The 23,694-nt window shown below is 35.5% G+C and overlaps 3 protein-coding genes across 5 annotated transcripts in view; 2 read left to right on the top strand and 1 right to left on the bottom strand.

Moving 5' to 3' along the window:
* man2a2 (mannosidase, alpha, class 2A, member 2) overlaps positions 1-1,269 on the bottom strand; it is a 33,484-nt gene extending 32,215 nt beyond the window's left edge. For both annotated transcript variants that reach the window (XM_048157684.1, XM_048157683.1), the window contains exon 1: positions 1,128-1,269. The gene's annotated coding sequence lies outside the window, so the exon portion shown is untranslated. The remainder of the gene's footprint in view (positions 1-1,127) is intronic.
* Positions 1,119-19,960, top strand: unc45a (unc-45 myosin chaperone A). Of its 2 annotated transcripts, none has more exons than XM_048157686.1 (19): positions 1,119-1,256; positions 5,650-5,851; positions 5,925-6,100; positions 6,190-6,279; positions 6,366-6,533; positions 8,813-8,981; positions 11,134-11,304; positions 11,437-11,608; positions 11,689-11,989; positions 12,072-12,166; positions 14,035-14,176; positions 14,273-14,413; positions 14,834-14,961; positions 15,234-15,300; positions 17,302-17,415; positions 17,500-17,615; positions 17,961-18,078; positions 18,159-18,314; positions 19,342-19,960. In XM_048157686.1, exons 2-19 carry the CDS (start codon positions 5,650-5,652, stop codon positions 19,621-19,623), a joined length of 2,808 nt encoding a protein of 935 aa, XP_048013643.1. In that variant the 5' UTR covers positions 1,119-1,256; the 3' UTR covers positions 19,624-19,960. The 2 variants fall into 2 exon arrangements, with proteins under 2 accessions (XP_048013643.1, XP_048013642.1); XM_048157685.1 differs by lacking the exon at positions 1,119-1,256 and adding an exon at positions 5,176-5,367.
* A 1,480-nt stretch (positions 19,961-21,440) lies between these two features.
* gdpgp1 (GDP-D-glucose phosphorylase 1) lies at positions 21,441-22,803 on the top strand. Its single transcript, XM_048159347.1, has one exon. It carries the CDS (start codon positions 21,549-21,551, stop codon positions 22,593-22,595), a length of 1,047 nt encoding a protein of 348 aa, XP_048015304.1. The 5' UTR covers positions 21,441-21,548; the 3' UTR covers positions 22,596-22,803.
* Positions 22,804-23,694: the final 891 nt, after the last annotated feature.

Here is a 23,694-nt window from a genome sequence, read left to right as displayed (position 1 = left end):
AAAGTCACGTGATTTCAGCAATTTAGTCGGAGATCCTAATCTCTGATTCGATTCGTAAAGCTCTGAAGCAGTGTTTTGAAATCGGCCATCACTATATTGTTGAAAAGTCATTATTTTGGGGTTTTTTTGGTGCACAAAAAAATTCTCGTCGCTTTATAATATTAAGGTAGAACTATTGAACTCGCATGAACTTATTTAAATATGTTTTTAGTACCTTTATGGATCTTGAGAGTGGAAATGTCATTGCTGTGAATGCAGGCCTCACTGAGCCATCAGATTTCATCAAAAATATCTTAATTTTCTGAAGATGAAGGAAGGTCTTACGGGTGTGGAACGACATGAGGGTGAGTAATTAATGACATTTTTTTTTTCATTTTTGGGTGAAAAAACCCTTAAATACAGTTCTTAATATTGTTTAAACAGTATTGTTATTAACTAAAACTCAAACTTAATTTATTAAAAATAATTTTTGTTAATTGAAATAAAGCTAAAATGAAATAAAATATATATTAGACACATAACTTTAAAAATTACACAAAAATTTGAAATGTTGCCTTGGCGACTAAAATAAATATGTTTAAGATTAAGTGCTAAAATTTCTAAAAATAAAATAAAAATAAATTACATGAAAATATTAAAAAACAAAACTAATAAAAACGACTAAAAAAAACTACATTAGGGAAAAAAATATATGAATAATAAATACTAGAATATTATATAAATAATATTAAAATAACCAAATGATCCAAATGATCTTTGGATTTATAATTGTACTATTACTTTCCCATGTACTGTTGTCAGTTTTGACTTGAAAATGAGCAAATAATTAATTGTGCACAACCTAATTAATATTCAAGAGCTAAGTCTTTGCCAGTCATCCAAGTGGATGCTGCACACTGGTGGTGGTTGAGGAGAGACCCCTGACATGATAATAAAGTGTTTTGGGTGTACAGTAGTACATAGTAAAGCGCTGCATAAACGCCTCATTCATATAAATGCCTTATTCAATTCATGATGTCACAACCAATACAGCAGTGCCACCCAGCTGTCTTCACTTTGAGATGCCCGTGTGTGTGTGTGTGTGTGTGTGTGTGTGTGTGTGTGTGTGTGTGTGTTTTCTCACTTACAGGGTTGAGTGTAGTCCTTCACACGGCAGCGGTCGCTCCTGTCTGAGCCGGTCGAGGAGCCATCGCAACGAATGCAGGTTTCCACCAAGCAGAGAAAGGACCAGAGTGGAATAAGAACGACCTGGCTCAGTACGCCCCCTCTTTCTTAAGCCTTTTTTCTTTCCAGCTTGGCTGATGTGTCTTCTCAGGCTCTAATAATGCAGATCTGCTTGTGCACTATGCTTTTAATGCCATAATGTATCCACCAAAGTCTGTAGCGTTAATATTTTGTGGCCGAACACGTCCCTTTTCTGCGCTCAAGGACGACTGACCTTGATTCAGAATGATTTTGGATTGTAAAGTCCGACAACAGGAGGCAATTCTGGGAAGTGCACGAATTGTGCCAAATTTGACAATGGAAGGTGGCGTCTCGCATACAAGATTCAAAAACAAGACAAACCCAGAGCAGCGTGGCCTGGATTTGCCTGTAAAAACAAGCAGGTGTTCTTCCTCCTTTGTCTCGCAAATCTAATATGAAGTTAATCCTGTCAGCTCCGAGTCAGGCAGTGTCTTAGCGCTCTCCAGAAAGACTTGGGATTAGGCCTTTCCTACAGCACTGGTAAACAGCTCAAACGATCCCACGTCCAAAATGGAGAAGTTCCAGGAACGGCTACATAAAACTGAGAAGGCTACAAAAGGGAATCGGCTCTTGATGGAAGATAGTAAACCTAGTTTTAGAAAACTAATGAATAGAGTTGGTTTGAAGCTCTTTCTTCCATGTTTCCTATTTTAAGCTCAGATTTCCACAGCAAGTCTCAGAAACGGAGAGTCGAGCACCTGTGAAAACAAACAATCTCAGTGAACTGTGTAGTTTAATGGGTCTCCCAAATGTACGTGTAACGCATCGATTACATGAGTCTACCAAAGCATAAATCTAAACAATGGCAGTCAATCAATACAATAAAGTTTTTTTTTTTAAAAACACACATTATTCCCAATGCAAAAGTAGGGGAATTTCGTTGACTAGAGCCTGTATTCATTTTTTTATTATTATTATTATTATTATTATTTTATAATTGCTTAATTATTATACAAATCAATGAACAGGTCATATTAAATAAAACAATTTATTAGATATTTTAAATATATATATTAGTTTATTTTTTATTTATTTAGATATATATATATATATATATATATATATATATATATATATTTATTTATTTATTTATTTAATTGAGATATTTTAAATTATATATACTGTATATACATATATATAATTTAAAATATCTCAATTAAATAAATATATATATATTTTACATATATATATATATATATATATATATATATATATATATATATATATATATATATAATAAATAAAAAAATAAACTCATATATATATATATATATATATATATATATATATATATATACACACTTTAAAATATTTCAATAAAATAAATAAATGAATATATACACATTATATATATATATATATATATTTTTTTTTTTTTTTTATTGTTTTTTTTATTCCAAATACACATATATACACATTTTATATATATATATATATATATATATATATATATATATATATATATATATATATATATATATATATATATATATATATATATATATGTGTGTTTTTTTTTTTTTTTTTCCTTTTTTCAAATTTTAAATATATTATGCCAGAAAAAAATATATATACTAAATTATTAGTGATCGGCAACAAAAACATATTTGTCTAAAATAGCAATACAAAACAAAAAAAAGGGAATTTTCGGTTTTGATCGGGCAAAAATCTGGCCAAAACAGTGACGTTTAATTAACGCTTCTCAAATGACGCGTTGGAGATGTAGCGGGATGAATGAAAACTTTAATTTCGGTTTGGGTAAAAAATAAATAAAAATTATTTTGGTGCATCACTAATAGTTATCCATTCTTTATATCATACATTAAAATATCTGAATAAAGCATGAAAAATTATTGATTTGAGCTTCACTGTGAATAATGATAGTCCGATATATCGGCCAGATTGATTACTTAACTGCTGTTTGTTATTGTTGGCTGATAATTAAGTTTGTTTAACTGATTATCAGTAGCAAGTTACTTCGGTAAAGTTGGTTTTATATTCGCACATTCGGACTTCTGATAAATTCAGACTTTCCAATAAATGTGCAATAAATTAATGTTTGCGAATTTTAAGCAGCGACATGATATTGACAACCAACGATTGTCAACTTACAACATTTTTCCCAGTCGATCAAAATAGGCAAGTATTGTTTTAATGGCATATTTACTTGTGAATGTCCACTGAATGTCCAATGTAGTGTGATTAACAAGGCTATTGAATACGGATTTCCGAATGTGCGAATATAAAACCAACTTTACCGATGTTAGCAAGTTCCCTTATCAAAGGGTAATAAACATTTTAGTACATTTTGAATAAATATTGTGGATAATGTTTTCCTTTATATTGGTCATCCAGCACCATTGGTATTGGCATCAGTCATTAAAAATCCCACATAGGTCAAACACCAATTAAATGTGAACACTGCAACAGATAAAAGAGTGTCAATTCATAGTATTGCCGTTTGCTCTTAAAGGCATAGTTCACCCAAAGATGAAAATCATCATTTACAGTTGTTGGTCCCATTGAATTCAATATTTTTTTTTTTCATACTATGAAAGTCAACTGTTTGGTTAACCATATTCTTTAAAATACCTTCTTTTGTGTTCAACAGAAGAAAGAAATGTATAGAGGTTTGGAACAACATGAGGGTGAGTAAATAATGACAGAATTTTCATTTTTGGGTGAACTATCCCTATAAGAAATAAAAATAAATAAAAAAATTATATTGGTGCATCCCCGAAACTGAAACAATCACAAAAAATCACTGACTGCTTTAAAATGAAAAAAATAAAAATGGTTTAAACATACATATATATTACAATATAAAGGATAAGTGAGGAAATAGATCAGCATGTAAAACTACAGCAGCCTGATCTTGCTCTGAAAGTCCCAAAGACCTCAACATGACTGCAGCAGAAATGCTTCCCCACTTCCCACAAATATGCCTGAAATATTGTCCTCTTGTGTGGGAATGTTATCAGCACTGATATCAGCACCCTTTAAGCACATAATTCGACATTAAACCAGCTTGTTGCCATAGACAGATCCACTGAGAACCAGTGCAAGCCTTAGCCTACATCTGCATATGGAGGCAAGTTACTCGTTTAGCGCGTTATTTCCGATCTATCCACCTCTAACTGACATTCCCACTGAAAATCACACATATATAAGAGTTTATAGGCTACATCTGCAGGTAAGATCGCGTACTATGCGCGTGCAGCATGTAAATACATTGGCTCTGGTCTATTCTTCAATACAAACGCGCGATCAAGCTACAGAAAACACCTTTTTTATGTTTGAAATCATTATAATGCACTTCTAGCGCCTTTTGAAACGGCTTACCTGTTGGTGACAAGGATTTAAAACGAGAAAGCAGTCACGGGACATCAAATATCTACCCGTTATTTCCTTCTGAAAGACGTCTGTGATCCTGTGCGAGAGCTTGAGAATGGAGCAAAGCATTGTGGGAAGTGAAGTTTTCTGAGGGCTGAGGCGCACTGGCCTCTGATTGGTTAGATTTTTGTAGGCGTTAAATGCCACAAATATATAATTCCGATGATTTATCATTATATATTGTGAAGACCGGGGCTAGTTGTCACATTTGTGACAGCTGTAGTTAATGTTTAAAATTGCAGGTTTATTTTTGAAAGTCAATTTCTGGATAGATAGATAGATAGATAGATAGATAGATAGATAGATAGATAGATAGATAGATAGATAGATAGATAGATAGATAGATAGATAGATAGAAAGCAAATATTTAAATTTAATTTTAATGTCCTCTGTCACTGCAATCGGAATTCCTTCGTTGGATGTTACTGGACTTATATGGTCAAGAAGAGCAAAAGAGGCGGAGCTTCGAATCCTACAGCGGCCCAGAGGCTTGGCTCATGAATATTAATGAAGTAACAAGACGTTCGACCAGTAAGATTCGGCAGCGTCATCATCGCGCATCAAAACCAGGAAGCGTACAGGCAGAACAGTCGAGAACAGAACTACTGCAACTATTTGGACCATTAGGAATATTTTACGGCGTTTTTTTAAAGAAACAAACAGTGTAGACTATTAAAAACCCAGGCGTTTTTTTTATCTGGAAAAGCGAAAACAAAGACGCAAAGAAAGGTGAGATTGCATCTATGGTCACCAAGCAACTTCACCATAGTTGCTGTTACAGACACAGATGTTATGATGCCTGTATAATACAATGTGTATTATTTGCAAAAACCTTTATCATAATGCAGTGCTTAATACATAATTCAACGCTTTTGTGTATTATCTCTTATTGTCCTTTATTTTTAAATTCATTTGTGTTCCACAACTGTAGCTATTCAGTATGTACAGTCAATAAAAGGTCTGTTGTATTATATTCTGTTTCCAAATGTAATGTGTTTTATGAATATATAGATGACCCAGGACTCCTCTGCACTGAGGGAGGAAGGAAACAACCATTTTAAAGCCGGTGATGTGCAACAAGCTCTCAGCTGCTACACCAAAGCTCTGAAGCTCAGCGACTGTCAGTCCGAGAGTGCAGTTCTGTACCGCAACCGAGCAGCATGCTACCTTAAAGTTGAGGATTATACCAAAGCAGAGTCAGATGCCACCAAAGGTAAAAATTATTTTAGGATATTATTACCTTAAAAAGCAATCTTCATCACTCTAACCAAGTTGTGTTCCTCAAGCTTTGGACGTAGATCCAGGTGACATCAAGGCCCGGTTTCGTCGAGCGCAGGCTCTGCAGAAGCTCGGACGGTTGGATCAGGCGTTTATGGACGCTCAGAAATGTGCACAGCTGGAACCCAAGAATAAAGCTTTCCAGGACCTGCTTAGACAGCTAGGAGCACATATCCAGCAGAAGGTGGGAGGTTATGAGAGGTGCTTGCAAAGAAATATATCACTGCTACTATTTATGATCTGAAAATGAAACCATATTGTGTTTCTACATAGGCAGCACAGCTCTCCTCCACAGACGCACGAGTTCAACAGATGTTCGAACTCCTTCTGGACAGCTCAGCACCCATTTCAGACAGACAGAAGGTGGGCAAGGTGACCTTCAAACTTATTATGACTTTAAACATGCAGTCTTTGAGATGTTCTCTGCTTGTCTTCATGTTTTTAATCAGGCTGCTCAGAATCTGGTGTTTCTTTCACGGGAGGACGCAGGCGCCGAGCAGATCTTCAGGAATGATGGAGTCAAACTCCTCCAGAAGCTTCTTGAGTCCCAACAGGAGGAACTGATCCTTTCTGCTCTCAGAACTCTGGTTGGCCTGTGTACTGGACACCAGTCGAGGGTGAATAACTTCCCATCATAATCAAGTTTAATAGTTAAGCCCACAGGCAGGGCTTGAAATTAATGTGGATTTCAGCAGTGGCGTGCAACGCAGTCAATTCTACTAGACACTTTGGCGGGTTGAGTTTTATATACAGTACAGTTCAAAAGTTTGGAACCACTAAGATTTTTAATGTTTTTAAAAGAAGTTTCGTCTGCTCACCAAGGCTACATTTATTTAATTAAAAATACAGTAAAAAACAGTAATATTGTGAAATATTATTACAATTTAAAATAACTGTGTACTATTTGAATATATTTCACAAAGTAATTTATTCCTGTGATGCAAAGCTGAATTTTCAGCATCATTACTCCAGTCTTCAGTGTCACATGATCCTTCAGAAATCATTCTAATATGCTGATCTGCTGCTCAAGAAACATTTAATGTGTACAATTGTACAAAATATTTGTGTACAATATTTTTTTTCAGGATTATTTGATGAATAGAAAGTTCAAAAGAACAGTGTTTATCTGAAATCTAATCTTTTGTAACATTATAAATGTCTTTACTGCCACTTTTGATTGATTTAATGCATCCTTGCTGAATGAAAGTATTAATTTCTTTAATTTCTTTTCAAAAAAATAAAAATAAAAATTCTTACTGACCCCAAACTTTTGAACGGTAGTGTATAATGCTACAGAAGCTTTGTATTTCAGATAAATGCTGTTCTTTTGAACTTTCTATTCATCAAGGAATCCTGAAAAAAAAAAAAAGTACACAACTGTTTTCAACATTGAAAATAATTGAAAATAATTGAAAATAATCATACATGTTTATTGAGCAGCAAATCAGCATATTAGAATGATTTCTGAAGGATCATGTGACACTGAAGACTGGAGTAATGATGCTGAAAATTCAGCTTTGCATCACAGGAATAAATTACTTTGTGAAATATATTCAAATAGTACACAGTTATTTTAAATTGTAATAATATTTCACAATATTACTGTTTTTTACTGTATTTTTAATTAAATAAATGTAGCCTTGGTGAGCAGACGAAACTTCTTTTAAAAACATTAAAAATCTTAGTGGTTCCAAACTTTTGAACTGTACTGTATAATATATACATTTTTCAATTGTAGTCTTTTAAAAAGGCATCTGATATAATATACTAAGTGCAATGTAGTGTTGTCAAACTTTTTTTTCCGATACATATCGATACTGAAATATCTGAAATGCTTCCAATACTCATTTTCCACAGAATAGACACACAATACCAGCTGCACTTTCTCGCTCTCTCATCTCTCCGACAGCGAGTTGACACACAAACCCGCCTTCCCTCACTCACTTGTTTCATTTGCTCCAGATGAATATTGTTCGTGTTACAGGGCTTGAATTTCAGCATGGGATTGCATGTATTGCGCATAATTTTACACATTCCTGCAGATTTTGCGCTCACTTCCAAAGTGCACGCACATAAAGCTGCCTATCAGTAATAAATTGAGTTATTTTTCGATGCTTATTGCTCTTAAACAGTCAAATACACTCAAAATAATGTGAAAACGCTGGTCTTCACATAAACAGTCAGTTATGTTTTAAGTGAACGTAAACAGTTGAGAAAGAAAACGTATGGGTAAGTGGCCGTTTTCTATTCCAATGTGTTACTTTTCCATCGTTTTTCTATGTAAACACGCTTGACAGACGTGCATGACCGCTCTCACAGCGCCTCGCACGTGAGCACCGCGTTTTTAAGATGCCGTGTCAAGTTAAAAGAATTTCAACTTTTACACGCAGTGCTGCTCATCAATGTCAGTTCCAAAACAGTGGACCAATCAGAAGAACTTGGAGGTGGGACAAGCATTGCAAGCTTCTGTTTACAGTATTACAGTATTCAGTTTTATTTGTTTATTATTGCTGTTATTGCATCACATCTCAAAAGTGCATCTCGAGACCCATTTTTTTAAACCCATTCCTGAGCACTGCGTCTCACATTTTTAGACGCAAAGACACGTTCTGTGTGAACGAGCCCTAACAGTATAATGTATCCGTGCATCAGGTCTTAAAGTGACAGCAGCCTAATATACCTGCTGCCAAATTATGAGATAATATTAAAAATATCTATATGGTAGTTTTCCCTATGGTATCGATGTCATAATTGTGGCCAATGAAAATTTTGAGTGGCTAGTAACTTTGGATAACCACTAGCCACAGTGTCTGGTGAGCAAAAAAAGTTTGTCAAGCCCTGCCCACAGGTATTGTGTCTATAGCTTCTCAATCTATGCATATTGTTGTGTTTGTAGACCATGGCCATTGTGAACGAGGTTGGCATGGACAGGTTGTGTGGTGTCATGGGTTCTGCTGCATCCACCGTGTCTCTTTCAGCATGCCATCTGCTCCAGGTGATGTTTGAGGCTCTTACGGAGGGCATGAAGAAAGAGATCAGAGGGAAAGACGAGGCCATACTGCCAGGTGAGACCGACCTTCACTTTGAGAGCTCAGTTCAGCGACCTACTTTAAGCCCATGACAAGACCAGAAATAATTTCCAGCAGAGAATTTCTGTTCTACTTCTTTAAGACTGGGTTATGGCAGTGTAAAGACCAAAAGTAATGTTTATGACCCCCGACATGAAGCAGAGGGCATTTGTATCACCTTTAAGGAGTTTATTTTATGAAAATGACTGGCTTACAGTATATATTCACAGTTATTACATGACTACTCAAATAAGTAAATAAATACACACAAGCATAAACACATAAATAAAAACTGATGAAACAGTGATAAAATATAAATGAAATATTGATTTATGTTTATTTTTTATTGTATTACACAAGAAGAAATAGTTATTTGTGTTCACGCGCTCAACATACATGTCTGTGATTGGCTACAATGATCAACGCTTCAAAAACATGTTATAAATGGATATCAATGACGCTCTTAACCGAGCGCTTACACAGATACACACAGGAGGGTTTGAAAGCAGGCGTCTGTCAGCGGACCAGTTCGCTAATAGATGCCTGCTTTCAAACACTCCCGCTCCTGCTTTCAAAACGCTTTCAAACTATTCTGTGTGTTGATCATTGTAGCCAATCACAGACATATCTGTTGAGTACGTGAACACAATGGCCAATCAGAGATACGAATCCACTCAACAGCGGTCACATTTTTAATATTTCAGTATCGACTTGGTATCGAAGTCGGTACTTTTGACAGAAAAATTTAAAAATGATAAATATTTCACTGCAGAATTCATGATTGACCAATCAGATTCCAGTATTCCAGAGAGCCATGTAGTAATTTTCTTTGTTGTTTTTTTTCTTTTATATTTCCTCCAGTCTGAAAACCTGTAAAGAGTCTTTAAAACATAATATAAAACAAAATTATTATAAAACATAACTGTAGGAAATTGCTCTAATAGGCTTGCTGCGATAGACGCTGTTACTGATGTTCAGCCACAACACCGGTTATGTCACTTGCCCAGCGCAGCACCAACCCCCACCATCGTTTTGATTTTTTATAGTAATAAAAATCACATTAAGTTAGAGAACAGACTCTACATTTAAAAACTGAACGTGTCTGCTGAATGCAGCGTGAGCCAAACGAGAGTCGCAGCACAGATCAGCAGCAGGAGTCAGATCTCATTTATTTCACTAGCTGACTGACAAGACAATGGCGGAAGATTTGGTTTGATGTAAAAGCACCTATTTGGCAATATTTCGAATTTAATTCCAGTGCTAATATGGAACCTGCAAAGGATTAGTTGTGTTTTTCTATTTGTTGTGTTTTTCATTAAAGGATTAGTCCACTTTTAAATAAAATTTTCCTGATAATTTACTCACCCCCATGTCATCCAAGATGTCCATGTCCTTCTTTCTTCAGTCAAAAAGAAATGAAGGTTTTTGATGAAAACATTCCAGGATTATTCTCCTTATAGTGGACTTCAATGGGCACCAAACGGTTGAAGGTCAAAATTACAGTTTCAGTGCAGCTTCAAAGGGCTTTAAACGATACCAGACGAGGAATAAGGGTCTTATCTAGCGAAACGATTGGTCATTTTCCAAAAAAATGTAAATGTATATGCTTTATTTAAACAAATGATCACCTTCCAAGTGCTTCTGCCAAAACCACACTTTTGTATTCTTAAAAAAGCTTACGCTGTATGTCCTACGCCTTCCCTATTCTACTTGAAAAAATGGAACTGGCGCTGCGTTCGTTCCGCTAAACCGATCGTTTCGGTAGATAAGACCCTTATTCCTCGTCTGGTATCGTTTAAAGCCCTTTGAAGCTGCACTGAAACTGTAATTTTGACCTTCAACCGTTTGGAGTCCATTGAAGTCCACTATAAGGAGAATAATCCTGGAATGTTTTCATGGAATGTTTTTCAGGTGTAAAAGAGGGAATACCCCCCACCCCCCGTTGATACTGGTATTACCGGTGTGGTCACACGTCGATTAACCGGTGGGGAAATTTCCTCACCGTCACAACCCTATGCTATAATAATATATGCAAAACACCCCTTGGTATTATATTAATACTTTAGACATTTCTGGTGTCTTCTAGATTTGAAATATGAAAAATAATTGAAAATGCATGAATTTTGAAAATGTTTTGTATGTGTTGCAGAACCGTCCCATGAGCTGCGTTCCATGTTGCGTCATCTAATTGACATGCTCCCTGCTTCCAGCGTGTCCGGAGCCGGACGTGACAGCGCCATCAACCTGCTGGTCAAACAGGTGCCACGAAAATCATTCAAAAACCCAGACAACTCGCTCACACTGTGGGTCATCGACCAGGGTATGTTTGACAGTGTTTGGCCACAAGATCTGCTCTCATTTGAGATTTAGTGTAGACTGTTTTTTCATCACTGATGTTAAAAAATCTTTGATGGCTAAACAGATTATCTCATAGTTTTACTTTTCCTTTTAGGGCTAAAGAAGATTCTAGAAGTAGCAGGAACTGTTCCTGAGGTCGAGGGTGGGCCGCCACTGACGGACAACACTCCCATGAGCTGCTCTGTTCTACTTAATAAGCTTTATGATGACCTGAAGAGTGATAATGAGAGGGAAAACTTCAGCAAGCTCTGTGAGGAATATGTCCAGTAAGTGACACAAGTTATGTATATATATAGACAGACAGAAGATAGACAGACAGATATATATCCATTCACGTTTTCTACAGGCATCACTTTGGCAGCTTAGATATGGGGAGGAAACTACGAGCGATACAGGCGGTCTCTGTACTGCTGCAGGGCCCCAGTGATGTGGGAAATCGCACCCTGGAGCTGAGCGGTATCATGGATGCCGTCATCTCCCTTTGTGCATCCGAAAACATCACTCACCAGCAGGTGGCAGTGGAGGCGCTCATTCACGCTGCGGGCAAAGCCAAGAGAGCATCATTCATCACAGCCAATGGCGTGGCTCTGCTGAAAGACCTGTACAAGAAAAGCGAAAATGACCGAATACGTGTGCGAGCGCTGGTGGTCAGTATTCAGACTCAAAGACATCTGAGTTTTGAGTTATCTTTTGTTTGCTGACTTCTGTATGTGTATGTGTGTTTTCTAGGGATTGTGCAAACTTGGCTCTGCTGGAGGCACAGATTTCAGCATGAAGCAGTTTGCAGAAGGTTCAACACTTAAACTCGCCAAACAGTGCAGGAAGTAGGTTTTGAGTTTTGTTTAATAGCTTTTTAGTGATCAGTTTTGCATATTAGGCAATCACTCACATTTCTTTCAGCGGTGTAAGAAATCTTTTTTCAATGGGTTTTCAAACTGATGTCAGGGGGATGAAAAAAAGGAGATTTAGCTAAATGTTTTTAGGCCCTGCCTGGGTTAACATATTTATACTTTATATATTAATAGGTTTAATGAAATAATTTATAACATTTGTTTATTAATGTATTATTTATTGTTATTCAGTAAATTATTTGTATTTATTAATTTATTACTTTTTATTATTTAAATATTTATTATTTAATAAATATTTTTATTCTATTTTACTTTTTAATTTATTAGTTTTTTATTAATTATTGAATAATTATTTTATGTATTATTTTAAATATAATTTATTTGACATTACATTATTACATACATTATTACATAATATTATTTGACATTAGATTATTACATAGACAATATAAATTAAAATATACAGTACAGTCCAAAAGTTTGGAACCACTAAGATTTTTAATGTTTTTAAAAGAAGTTTCGTCTGCTCACCAAGGCTACATTTATTTAATTAAAAATACAGTAAAAAACAGTAATATTGTGAAATATTATTACAATTTAAAATAACTGTTTTCTATTTGAATATATTTGACAAAGTAATTTATTCCTGTGATGGCAAAGCTGAATTTTCAGCATCATTACTCCAGTCTTCAGTGTCACATGATCCTTCAGAAATCATTCTAATATGCTGATCTGCTGCTCAAGAAACATTTAATGTGTACAACTGTACAAAATATTTGTGTACAATATTTTTTTTCAGGATTATTTGATGAATAGAAAGTTCAAAAGAACAGTGTTTGCATCACCCTTTGCAGTGTTTGGAAGCTTTGCATCACAGGAATAAATTACTTTGTCAAATATATTTAAATAGTACACAGTTATTTTAAATTGTAATAATATTTCACAATATTACTGTTTTTTACTGTATTTTTAATTAAATAAATGTAGCCTTGGTGAGCAGACGAAACTTCTTTTAAAAACATTAAAAATCTTAGTGGTTCCAAACTTTTGGACTGTACTGTATATATATATATATATATATAAAATTGTGTAAAAAAAGATGTATAGATTGTAAGTGTCTTACAATCTATACCTCGTTTATGTCTTTATAATAGTGCTGTCAAAGGATTAATCATGATTAATTGCATCCAAAATAAAAGTTTGTGTTTACATAATGTTTATAATATAAATATAAACATAATATAAATATATTACATTTATATATAAAATATTTATATAAAATGCAAATTTTATATATATATATATATATATATATATATATATATATATATATATATATATATATATACACACATACACACACATACACACACACACACACACATGTAAATATTTCTTAAATATATACATGCATGTGTGTGTTTATATATACATAATAAATACACACATATTATGTAAACAAACTTATTTTGGATGTGATTAATCACTTTGATTAATCGTTTGACAGCACTCATTTATAATATCAATATAAGTGTCTTATGGACATGAAACATTGCACATTTTTCACACATTAACATATATTGTTGCCTTTATATTTTAAGGAGGAGGTTTCTCACAAGTGCATCATATTTGGAGAGTTTTTACTAATTAAAGACTAATCAGAATATTCTCATGTTGAGCTGTAGCATGAGACCTATGCAGATGTTTTAGTTTTGCAGCTACAGCAAAAGCATTTTTGCTCAGGAGTGCATATGTAAATTAGACCCCTTTAAAGAAGTCAGTTGATCTATAATTGCAAAGGTGTTATGTGCAGGTGGCCTTCAGCTGTCTTTTTCTTCCAGGTGGCTCTGCAATGAAGCTCTTCCTCCAACATCCCGGCGCTGGGCCATCGAGGGTCTGGCCTACCTCACGCTAGACGCCGATGTGAAAGAGGACCTGGTGGAGGATAAAAAAGCGCTTCAGGCCATGTTTGAGCTAGCTAAGGTAACGCCCTTCCCACTGTTTTGGAGATACACATCCCCCATTATACTAATCCTTGACAGATACAGCAAATCCCTCATGTTCTCACTTTCTTTGCAGTCTGAAGACAAAACCGTGTTATTTGCTGTCGGATCTACACTGGTTAACTGCACCAACAGCTATGATGTAGAGAAACCAGACCCTCAGATGGTGGAACTAGCTAAATATGCTAAACAGCATGTGCCTGAGGAGCATCCAAAGGTAACATAAACAGAACCAACGAGATGATGGATACGTCCACCAAAACTGAACGTAGTTTCATCATCATTTAGTAGTTTTATCATCATTTATGTTATCTCATTCTATTTGCCATCCAAAACCCATATCACTATCATATATACTTTTTTTTTTTTTTTTGAGGAACTCAAAGGGAGATGTTTAGCAGAGTGTTCACGCTGCTCTTTTCCATATAACAAAAGTATTTGTTGACCAAGGCCTGACAAGCTCCAAAAAAGCACTATAAATTTAGTCCTTGCAACATTTTCATTTGCAAAAACAGACCAAAAGTCATTATTTGCTCATCTCTTTCCTGTTGTTTTGGAAGAAGGAAAGTCATTCAGGTTTGAAACGACATGAGGGAGAATAAATGACCAAATTTTTTTTCAATTTGTGTTCATGTAGGATGCCCAATCGTTTGTAGAGAAGAGGGTGGTGAAGCTCTTAGAGGCTGGGGTGGTGTCAGCGTTGGTTTGTATGGTAAAACAGGAGAGTCCTGCCCTCACGGAGGCCTGCAGAGAGTGTATCGCCAGGTCTGTCTACTTTGAAGCTCAATCAATTTGAATCAATCTGGCAGAATTCAAAGGCCGCTACTGTGAAAGTACTTTAATTGCACTCCAGTTTTGGCCCTTTCCCACTGCTGGCAAAACTACTGTCCCAAATTCAGATTAAGCCTTAGATCAATTTGCTCCATCAGGGGAGATTGTTTGAAAATGGATTTTAGTGTGCAAAATGGTTATTCTCTGTCCAAGGAAATGGCCCATTTATCAGATGAAATGAGTCACTCTCTTCCTCTTCCTGACAGGGTGATTTTGGCTCTGGTGGAGAGACATGAGGACAGAGGGTTAGTTGTGGCACAAGGAGGAGGAAAAGTAAGTATATTCTCTCATCATGCCAATTGAGTTACATTTCACACCATTATTTTAATATACAGTACAGGTAAAAGGTTTGTGGTTGGGAAGATTATTTAATGTTTTTGATAAAAAGTCTCATTTATTTGAGCAAAAATACAGTAAAAAATGTAATATTGTGAAATACTATTACATACGGAAGAGGATTAGGGCCAAGCAATAATAAAAAAATAAAACCATCTCGAGATTAAAGTTGAAAAATTTCGAGAAAAAAAATCGTTAAATTTCAAGAAAAATTTTAGATAAAATGTTGAGAATAAACTCATTAAATTACGAGAAAAAAGTTGTTAAATTACGAGAATAAATTTGTTAAATTATGAGAAAAATGTCGTTAAATTTCGTGAAAAAATTCGAGATAAAATGTTGAGAATAAACTCGTTAAATTACGAGAAAAAAACTTGTTAAATTTCGAGAACAAATTCGTTAAAATGAGAAAAATGTCGTTAAATTTCAAGAAAAAAGTTGAGATAAAATGTTGAGAATAAACTTGTTAAATTATGAGAAAAAAACTTGTTAAATTTTGAGAACAAATTTGTTAAATTACAAGAAAAAAACGTGTTAAATTTCGAGAAGAAAGTCGTTAAATTAAGAGAACGTAATTTAACGACTTTATTCTCAACATTTTATATCGACTTTTGTCTTGAAATTTAACAAGTTTTTTCTCGTAATTTAACGAGTTTATTCTCCACATTTTATATCGACTTTTTTCTTGAAATTTAACGAGTTTTTTCTCGTAATTTAACGAGTTTATTCTCCACATTTTATATCGACTTTTTTCTTGAAATTTAACAAGTTTTTTCTCGTAATTTAACGAGTTTATTCTCCACATTTTATATCGACTTTTTTCTTGAAATTTAACAAGTTTTTTCTCGTAATTTAATGAGTTTATTCTCAACATTTTATTTCGACTTTTTTCTTGAAATTTAACAAGTTTTTTCTCGTAATTTAATGAGTTTATTCTCAACATTTTATCTCAACCTTTTTCTCGAAATTTAACAACTTTAATCTCGAGATGGTTTTATTTTTCTATTATTGCTTGGCCCTAATCCTTTTCCGTAATTACAATTTATAATAACTTTTCTATTTTATTTTAATTAGTGCAGTCAAAATTAACCCGTTAAAGCATGCGATTCATTTTTCCAGTTTAACGCATTAAAAATATTTAACACAGCATCCGTTTTTTTCATCCTTTAGCTAGCGTTACATTATATGATCACGCTATCATTCATTCAAGTGCTATTAAACCATTCAAGCATGATAAGACCCAAAAAATAACTTAACTCTGTACTGGCACGCTGTCTGTGAATCTTTTGTCTGTGTGACAGACAGAATCAGGACTTGTGCGCACAGAAAGCCACTTCAGACAGTGTGCCGGCCGCACTGAGTTCTTTTTTGCGCTTGAACGGACAAAAACCACACAAAAGTATGCCAAAATGTCAGCTTTGTCGAGTATCCTCATAAGCACAGTTTAAATGAGTTAAATAAAGCCTTAAATGACCATAAAGAGCTGTGAGGACATCAGATGTGTGTGTTAGATATTAAAGTGACAGCAGCCTAATAAACCTGCTGCTGTCTGTCACTGATGTTAATCCAAGAACAAAAGAGAAAGAGAAAATCACTCACTGCTCTCGACTGAATAACTTTTGTAGCTTTAATAAGGATTAATCTGTATTTATATTTATAATTTATGCAGCGAAGACTGTGAAGTGTTTGATAACTTTATTCAATTTCTGTATATTTCCTACCTGCTAGATGAAATATTTAAAATACACTCTATATGTTGTTTCTACATTAATTTGGAGATTAAATGTGAAATTATTACAAAACAAAATATATAAAAACTTTAAAGTTTGGTGCGATTTAATAATGATTAATTACAGAATTTCTTTCAAAAAAATAAAAATAAAAACCTCAAACTTATGAATGGTAGTGCATGACAGTTTTCTTGTTTGCTTGATGCAGGCTTTACTACCGTTGGTTTCTGAGAGCACAGATCGGGGGAAGATCAAAGCAGCACAAGCTCTAGCCAAGATCACCATCACATCCAACCCTGAGATCGCATTTCCGGGCGAGAGGGTACGTCCGCACCCTAATTAACCAGTTTCACTGATTTCAATCAGGAATTAAATGTATAACATGATGATTTATGTGTTTGTGTAGGTCTATGAGGTGGTGAGGCCCCTGGTCAGTCTTTTGGCGCTTGACTGCACGATGCTGCAGAACTTTGAGGCTCTGATGGCCCTCACCAACCTGGCTGGCATCAGTGAGAGACTCAGGTCAGCTGTCACCAACTAAACGTATTTGTGTGAAAAGGCTTCTCGAACAAGAAAAAATGTACAGAGAGACTTGGATCTGTCCATTAGGAATTGATTGAATGGTTGTGGTTTACTATTGGTCAGTTTCATGTGAGCGACAGGTTCCAGTAAACACTTTATCAGAGAAGAGAAGTTAGTTTGATTAAAGATTACAAGGGCACATGAATTTAAAAATAAATAAATGATTTATAATAAACATTGCAATATTCCATTCAAAAATAAGAATTGTTCATTTTGATTTTTATGGTGACTTTAAGCCAATGAACAGCAGAACAACCCCCAGTCAAACCACATTTTAACCCACAGGCAGAAGATCATTAAGGAGAAAGCCGTGCCTAAAATTGAGGGCTACATGTTTGAGGAGCACGAGATGGTCCGTGCTGCTGCCACCGAGTGTATGTGCAATCTGGCCTTAAGCGCTGAGGTACGTCACTTTTTGGACCTAATTTTGAGCTAAATCCTTCTGGAAAAAACTGATTTTTATGGTTGTGTTTGATGTATCAGGTGCAGAAGTGTTACCTGGCTACAGACAGTGACCGTCTCAAGTTGTTGGTGCTCTACAGTGGCGAAGATGATGAGCGACTGAGGAAGGCTGCATCAGGCTCGCTGGCCGTGCTGACAGGGGAAATGCCCGAGCTGTGTACACGTATTCCTGACACGGTGAGTCTTACTTGATTAAAGTGCCCCTATTGTGCTATTTTAAAAGTTCACTTCATTTGTCGTGCACTATGATCTTTGAAACTTTGCGGACCTTTTACATTCACAAACAGCTGTATTACACATCACATGAAAGGTAATATCTGAAAAAGCATAATAGGGCACTTTAAAGGATTAGATCACTTCATAATTTACTCACCCCCATGTCATCCAAGATGTCTTCCTTTCTTCAGTCGAAAAGAAATTAAGATTTTTGAGGAAAACATTCCAGAATTTTTCTCCATATAGTGGACTTCAATGGGGATCAGGTTGAAGGTCCAAATGTCAGTTTCATTGCAGCTTTAAAGGGCTCTACTTGATCCCAGACAAGGAATAAGAGTCTTATCTAGCAAAACGATCAGTCATTTTCTAAAAAAAAAACAAAATGTATATACTTTAACCACAAATGCTCATCTTGCACTGCTCTGCGATGAGCCACGCATTACGTAATCACGTTGGAAAGGTCACACGTGACATAGGTGAATGTACAGATCCAGTGCTTACAAAGTGAAGTCAGACGCCCTTTACAAAAAATGGGTAAAACGACAATGTTGGAGGAGAAAATGAGATGGAGTTTTTCACCCTACCCCGGTACTTTCGCCTACGTCACGCGTGACCTTTCCAATGTGATTATGTAATAAACGCAGAGCTAGTGCAAGATGAGCATTTGTGGTTAAAAAGTATATACATTTTTTTTTTTTTTTTTTAGAAAATGCAAATCATTTCACTAGATAAGACTCTTATTCCTCGTCTGGGATCGTGTAGAGCGCTTTGAAGCTGCACTGAAACTGCAATTTGGACCTTCAACCTGTTGAAGTCCACAATATGGAGAAAAATCCTGGAATGTTTCCATCAAAAACCTTAATTTCTTTTTGACTGAAGAAAAAAGACATGAACATCTTGGATGATTATCAGGAAATTTTAATTCTGAAGTGAACTAATCCTTTAAGACATTCTTCATTTTAATCCACTTCTTCCTCTTCTTCTCTAGACGAGTCACTGGCTGGAGATCTTCCAGGCTCTGTTGCTCAGTGAAAGTCAGGACCTGCGGCATCGTGGAGTGGTCATCATAATGAACCTCATGCAGGCCGACAAAAGTCTGGCAGAGAAACTGATTGAGAGTGAGGCACTGGAGATTCTGTCTGTCCTGGCTAAAGGAGACGATTCCAACCAGGACTCCGTCCGGAAAGCCGCCCAGCGATGCTTGGATCTGGCTATTGAGTACGGCCTCATCCGAAACAATGAGCGAGAGCTTAATGGTAATTCCATGTGATGCAGTCTAATGAGGGTTTGTTCCCAACCCTGAAGCCTTTTATCCACTATGGATAAAAAAGCAGCACACATTTCATACTGTCTAAAGAGACCAAATATTGAGTTTATTCACTTCCATTCCATTATGTGCACATTATGTTTATTTTACATGCACATTCCAAGACATTATATGATTATTGTACTTAAATGTGTGACACACACTGAAAGTATTAATCTTAAAATTATGTTATGTATGCTTTGGCACATTTGTTTGACCTCCTGACCATGTATATTCAAGTCTTAATTGTTGAATGTGAAATTATGTATTCTGGTTTTATATAAACACTACTTTTGTTTGAGGTGTGGTGATCTTTCGTTTACTTACAGATTTGTTTGGGTTTAACAATGTTGACTTTTTCACACTGTTCTGCAACTAGCAAATGTTCAAAAATAACTAAATAAATAATGTAATTTGTAAAGATTTCATTTTAATTTATCACCATTTCCTTTTACGTGGGAATTGGTGTGAATATTTCTAGTGGCATTTTGCTCATATATTACACCTAATGTTTCATAGTAGGTGAAAATCCTTCATTTTTAAATTGATATTGCTGATAATTGAAAGGGGTTTCTAAAAAAATCAATATTTTACTATTTTATCATTAAAAGGGGGAAAAAATGTTAAAGGATTAGTTCACTTTCAAATAAAATTTTCCTGATCATTTACTCACCCCCATGTCATCCAAGATGTTCATGTCTTTCTTTCTTCAGTCGAAAAGAAATTAAGGTTTTTGATGAAAACATTCCAGGATTATTCTCCTTATAGTGGACTTCAATGGACTCCAAACGGTTGAAGGTCAAAATTACAGTTTCAGTGCAGCTTCAAAGGGCTTTAAACGATACAAGACGAGGAATAAGGGTCTTATCTAGCGAAACGATCAGTCATTTTCTAAAAAAAAATGTAAATGTATATGCTTTATTTAAAAAAACAAAAGTCTTCGACTGAAGAAAGAAAGACATGAACATTTTGGATGACATGGGGGTGAGTAAATGATCAGGAAAATTTTATTTGAAAGTGAACTAATCCTTTAATGTACATAAAAGTTTTTTTTTTTTTAATATTTTGTTGAATAAACATTTTAACTGATTTTCTGATTATAAAACAAGCAAAAAAAGAAAAAACTTGACATTTTCAGTGGGGTCACTTTTGATTTAATATGCAAATATGTGCATATTTAACTATTACTTAATGATTATTTTCATACATTACCATTCAAAAGTTTACAATCAGTAAAACGTTTTTGAAAGAAGTCACTTTTGTTCACCAAAGCTGCATTTATTTGATCAAAAATACAGTAAAATGATCATATTGTTACAATTTAAAAGAACTGTTTTCAATTTTCATATATTTTTAAATATAATTTATTCCTGTGATGGCAAATCAGCATCAAATTCAGCATCATTACTCCAGCCTTCAGTGTCACATGATCCTTCAGAAATCATTCTAATATGATTATTTGCTATTCTGATTATTATCAATGTTGAAAACAGGATTCTTTGATGAACAAAAATCCTAAAGAACCTAAAGAACAGCATTTTAAATAGAAATATTTTATAACATAAATGCCTTTACAATAAATTTAATCCATCTTCGTTTGGTAAAAGTATTAATATTCATCAAAACAAAATTGTACTGAACCACAAACTTTTGAACAATAGTGTAAATAAAAAAAATATAAATAAACAGATAAAGCCAAAGAGAAACTACAAATCGCGTTGAAAACAAACGGCAAGAGCCCTCTCGCTTTCCATAGATTCCAATTGTGTGTCATATGACTCGTCTTGACAAATCAGAGGCGTTCAAAACGTGCACGAGTTGAGTTGTCATTCTTGCAACCGTTGGCGTTTTTGGAAAGGAAAAGAGTTATAAATGTATGTAATGTAACTATGGATGATTGTGCCGTTTTCACCTACACTACCAAGGACTTTATAAATGATGTTTGTTCCGGAAATCAGAACCGGTCCAGATTTGACATCGCGCTGCGGTCCGGTTGGACTGAGAGGAAGAACGCCGGGCTGTTCAGGTACCAGCTGGACGATCTGGAGACGCGGATCCTCCCCGGTCCCTGTGGATACATCGCTCAGCTGAACATCATGAGAGGCATCGAGAGGCGAAAACCTCAGGAGATCCTGAGCGTCCGGCAGAACTTTGACCCAAAGCAGTTCAATTTCAACAAAATCAACCCAAAAGAGCTGCTCTTTGAATTACAGTGTGAAGGGGGGTGCCATCAGAATGGTTCAAAACGAAGGTGCAAAGTGATAATAAACGTGAGTCCGCTGGAATTCGGTCACTGTCTGCTCGTACCTGAACCGGACCGGTGTCACCCACAGATACTGACCCCTTTGGCCGTCCAAATGGGGATAGAAACGGTCCTGCTGAGCGCTGATCCAGGATTCAGGGTTGGCTTCAACAGCCTGGGTGGGTTTGCCTCAGTTAACCATCTCCATCTTCATGGCTACTACCTAAACCACCAAATGAGGATTGAGACCTCCCCAGCAGAGCTCATCCTGCCTAAAAAACACTTGTATCTCCTCCTGGGCTTCCCAGCAGGCTTTCTTTTCTACACCCAGGGTCCAAACCTGGATTCGACCGTCAATGGGGTGTGCAGTCTCACTGATATTCTGGTTGACAGGAACATCGCACACAACCTCTTCATCACCCGAGGTTGTCCTCCGCAGAGGGAGCGTGACCCGTCTTCATCCCGAATCGGGGTGAGGGTTATCGTATGGCCCCGGTTGTCCTGTTTTGGGGCCAAAGAGGAGTCTGCCTTCAATGTGGCCCTGTGTGAGCTCGCCGGTCACCTTCCCTTCAAAAACAGAGAAGACTATGAGACAGCCAGTGAGGACGCAGTGCAGGACATCGTTCGGAAATATTTGCTGCCCCAAGAAGAGTTCAGTGAACTGCAAAAGCATGTCATGAAATGTTTATTATAGATGGCACGTGTCAAAATGTCCTGTATTAAAATTTCAGGGAATATAGAATAAATATTTTCTGTATTAAATATCAGATTTTATTAACACATATGTTTCATTCTGTCACTTGAAGTTGCATATGAAGTGCTGCTAAGTTATGTAGTGTTATTATGTGTCGTGGAAACAGTGATGTTTGTGTATGTATATAATAAAAATATGTCTGTTTGAATTATTTGTATAATTCACATAGTATAGTATTCACATAGAATAGTATAAATAATTGCACATCAAATTCAGCTGAGAAATTATCCCCTAAAGATAAGTTAAAGGGTTAGTTCACCCAAAAATGAAAATTCTGTCATTTATTACTCACCCTCATGTCGTTCCACACCCGTAAGACCTTCGTTCATCTTCAGAACACAAATTAAGATATTTTTGATAAAATCAGATGGCTCAGTGAGGCCTTCATAGACAACAATGGTAATTCCTCTCTCAAGATCCATAAAGGTACTAAAAACATATTTAAATCGGTTCATGTGAGTACAGTGGTTCAATATTGATATTATAAAGCAATGAGAATATTTTTGGTGCACCAAAAAATACAATAACAACTTATATTGTGATGGCCGATTTCAAAACACTGCTTCGGGAAGCATCGGAGCAGTTTGGCGGTTTGACACGCAATCCGAATCATGATTTAACACGCTGATTCATTGTGCTCCGATGCTTCCTGAAGCAGTGTTTTGAAATCAGCCATCAATAAATAAGTCGCTATTTTGTTTTTTGGCGCACCAAAAATATTCTTGTCGCTTTATAATATTAATATTGAGCCACTGTACTCACATGAACTGATTTAAATATGTTTTTAGTACATTAATGGATCGTGAGAGAGGAAATGTCATTGCTCCCTATGGAGGCCTCACTAAGTCATCGGATTCAACAAAAATATCTTAATTTGTGTTCCGAAGATTAACGAAGGTCTTACGGGTGTGGAACGACATGAGGGTGAGTGATAATGACAGAATTTTCATTTTTGGGTGAACTAACCCTTTAAAATAAAGAGAATTCTGCCATTTTAACCAGAACACGGAGTGTGTCATTGCATCGCCTGTCAATGACG

The sequence above is a fragment of the Megalobrama amblycephala genome, linkage group LG15 (genome assembly GCF_018812025.1).
Source record: "Megalobrama amblycephala isolate DHTTF-2021 linkage group LG15, ASM1881202v1, whole genome shotgun sequence".
Classification (NCBI taxonomy): Eukaryota; Metazoa; Chordata; class Actinopteri; order Cypriniformes; family Xenocyprididae; genus Megalobrama; species Megalobrama amblycephala.
The sequence above is the reverse complement of the archived record's forward strand: the minus strand, read 5'-3'. Positions and strand labels throughout refer to the sequence as shown.

Excerpts from the sequence above, each read along its gene's own strand:
- unc45a (XM_048157686.1), top strand. The coding sequence starts at position 5,650 with ATGACCCAGGACTCCTCTGCACTGAGGGAGGAAGGAAACAACCATTTT. Across the intron at positions 12,167-14,034 it reads CTCGCCAAACAGTGCAGGAA|GTGGCTCTGCAATGAAGCTC; the intron begins GTAGGTTTTGAG and ends TTTTTCTTCCAG. Across the intron at positions 14,414-14,833 it reads TGCCTGAGGAGCATCCAAAG|GATGCCCAATCGTTTGTAGA; the intron begins GTAACATAAACA and ends GTGTTCATGTAG.
- gdpgp1 (XM_048159347.1), top strand. The coding sequence starts at position 21,549 with ATGGATGATTGTGCCGTTTTCACCTACACTACCAAGGACTTTATAAAT.